This window comes from Oncorhynchus mykiss, chromosome 20 (genome assembly GCF_057628025.1).
Source record: "Oncorhynchus mykiss isolate SJ-2025 chromosome 20, ASM5762802v1, whole genome shotgun sequence".
NCBI classification, from domain to species: Eukaryota; Metazoa; Chordata; class Actinopteri; order Salmoniformes; family Salmonidae; genus Oncorhynchus; species Oncorhynchus mykiss.
Genome location: NC_143041.1, coordinates 40,659,947 through 40,662,446, shown reverse-complemented (window position 1 = coordinate 40,662,446; position 2,500 = coordinate 40,659,947). Strand labels below are relative to the sequence as shown.

At 45.7% G+C, this 2,500-nt stretch overlaps 1 protein-coding gene across 8 annotated transcripts in view; it reads left to right on the top strand.

Annotated features, from left to right (window-relative positions):
* The window catches only part of LOC110499540 (caskin-2), a 77,598-nt gene that overhangs the window by 58,652 nt on the left and 16,446 nt on the right, over window positions 1–2,500 (top strand). For all 8 annotated transcript variants that reach the window (XM_090213090.1, XM_036956287.2, XM_090213092.1 and 5 more), the window contains exon 13: window positions 2,444–2,500. This exon is cut by the window's right edge and continues 75 nt beyond it. In XM_090213090.1, the coding sequence (XP_090069216.1) occupies window positions 2,444–2,500 (57 nt within the window). The remainder of the gene's footprint in view (window positions 1–2,443) is intronic.

Sequence of the window (2,500 nt, the reverse complement as noted above, 5' to 3'; positions counted from 1 at the left end):
AGTTACGTGGTAATAGTGGACTGTGTTATGTGGTAATAGTGGACTGTGTTATGTGGTAATAGTGGACTGTGTTATGTGGTAATAGTGGACTGTGTTACGTGGTACTAGTGGACTGTGTTATGTGGTAATAGTGGACTGTGTTATGTGGTAATAATGGACTGTGTTATGTGGTAATAGTGGACTGTGTTATGTGGTAATAGTGGACTGAGTTACGTGGTAATAGTGGACTGTGTTATGTGGTAATAGTGGACTGTGTTATGTGGTAATAATGGACTGTGTTATGTGGTAATAGTGGACTGTGTTATGTGGTAATAGTGGACTGTGTTATGTGGTAATAGTGGACTGTGTTATGTGGTAATAGTGGACTGAGTTACGTGGTAATAGTGGACTGTGTTATGTGGTAATAGTGGACTGTGTTATGTGGTAATAGTGGACTGTGTTATGTGGTAATAGTGGACTGTGTTATGTGGTAATAGTGGACTGTGTTACGTGGTAATAGTGGACTGTGTTACGTGGTAATAATGGACTGTGTTATGTGGTAATAGTGGACTGTGTTATGTGGTAATAGTGGACTGTTACGTGGTAATAGTGGACTGTGTTATGTGGTAATAATGGACTGTGTTATGTGGTTATAATGGACTGTGTTATGTGGTAATAGTGGACTATCTTATGTGGTAATAGTGGACTGTGTTATGTGGTAATAGTGGACTGTGTTATGTGGTAATAATGGGCTGTGTTGCACGGTACTAGTGTGCTGTGTTATGTGGTACTAATGGGCTGTGTTGCACGGTACTAGTGGACTGTGTTATGTGGTAATAGTGGACTGTGTTATGTGGTAATAGTGGACTGTGTTATGTGGTAATAGTGGACTGTGTTATGTGGTAATAGTGGACTGTGTTACATGGTAATAGTGGACTGTGTTATGTGGTAATAATGGACTGTGTTATGTGGTAATAGTGGACTGTGTTATGTGGTAATAATGGACTGTGTTATGTGGTAATAGTGGACTATCTTATGTGGTAATAGTGGACTGTGTTATGTGGTAATAGTGGACTGTGTTACATGGTAATAGTGGACTGTGTTACGAGGTAATAATGGACTGTGTTATGTGGTAATAGTGGACTATCTTATGTGGTAATAGTGGACTGTGTTATGTGGTAATAATGGGCTGTGTTGCACGGTACTAGTGGGCTGTGTTATGTGGTACTAATGGGCTGTGTTGCACGGTACTAGTGGGCTGTGTTGCGCGGTACTAGTGGGCTGTGTTGCGCGGTACTAGTGGGCTGTGTTGCGCGGTACTAGTGGGCTGTGTTGCGCGGTACTAGTGGGCTGTGTTGCGCGGTACTAGTGGGCTGTGTTGCGCGGTACTAGTGGGCTGCTTGCCAGATGGGTGACTGGAGTCCTTGACTATATTTCCTCCGAGTAGATGTCCTGGAAGGCATAACACACACACACACACCGTGGCAGACACACACACACACACACACACACACACACACACACACACACCGTGTAATAGGATTATCAGGGCCAGATTGGGAAGTGTAGACTCAGTTTTAAGATCCCGAGACTGCTTTATTTGTGTGTGTGTGTGTGCGTGCGTGCGTGCGTGCGTGTGTGTACTGGGTGATAATTCCAGCAGAATGATAACATCCCACTTCCTTCATGGACACACACTGAGAGCATAGTGAGCCTCCCTCCTCAGCAGTAGTGATGATATGACAGCTCTTTCTCTCTGGGAAGGAAAGTTCTCTCTCTCTCTCTGTGGGAATGAAAGCTCTCTGTGTGGGAATGAAGGCTCTCTCTCTGTGTGGGAATGAATGAAGGCTCTCTCTCTGTGTGGGAATGAAGGCTCTCTCTCTGTGTGGGAATGAAGGCTCTCTCTCTCTGTGGGAATGAAGGCTCTCTCTCTGTGTGGGAATGAAGGCTCTCTTTCTGTGTGGGAATGAAGGCTCTCTTTCTGTGTGGGAATGAAGGCTCTCTCTCTGTGTGGCAATGAAGGCTCTCTCTCTCTCTGTGGGAATGAAAGCTCTCTCTGTGTGGGAATGAAGGCTCTCTCTCTGTGTGGGAATGAAGGCTCTCTGTGTGGGAATGAAGGCTCTCTCTCTCTCTCTCTGTATGGGAATGAAGGCTCTCTCTCTCTGTGGGAATGAAGGCTCTCTCTCTGTGTGGGAATGAAGGCTCTCTCTCTCTGTGTGGGAATGAAGGCTCTCTCTCTGTGTGGGAATGAAAGCTCTCTCTCTGTGTGGGAATGAAAGCTCTCTCTCTGTGTGGGAATGAAAGCTCTCTCTCTGTGTGGGAATGAAAGCTCTCTCTCTGTGTGGGAATGAAAGCTCTCTCTCTGTGTGGGAATGAAGGCTCTCTCTGTGTGGGAATGAAGGCTCTCTCTCTCTGTGTGGGAATGAAAGCTCTCTCTCTCTGTGTTTCTGCTTCTGGTCTACAGGGGGTTCTGTCTCATGTCAGGTCTCGTTACCAAGCCAATGGCAGCAGCACTTCCTGT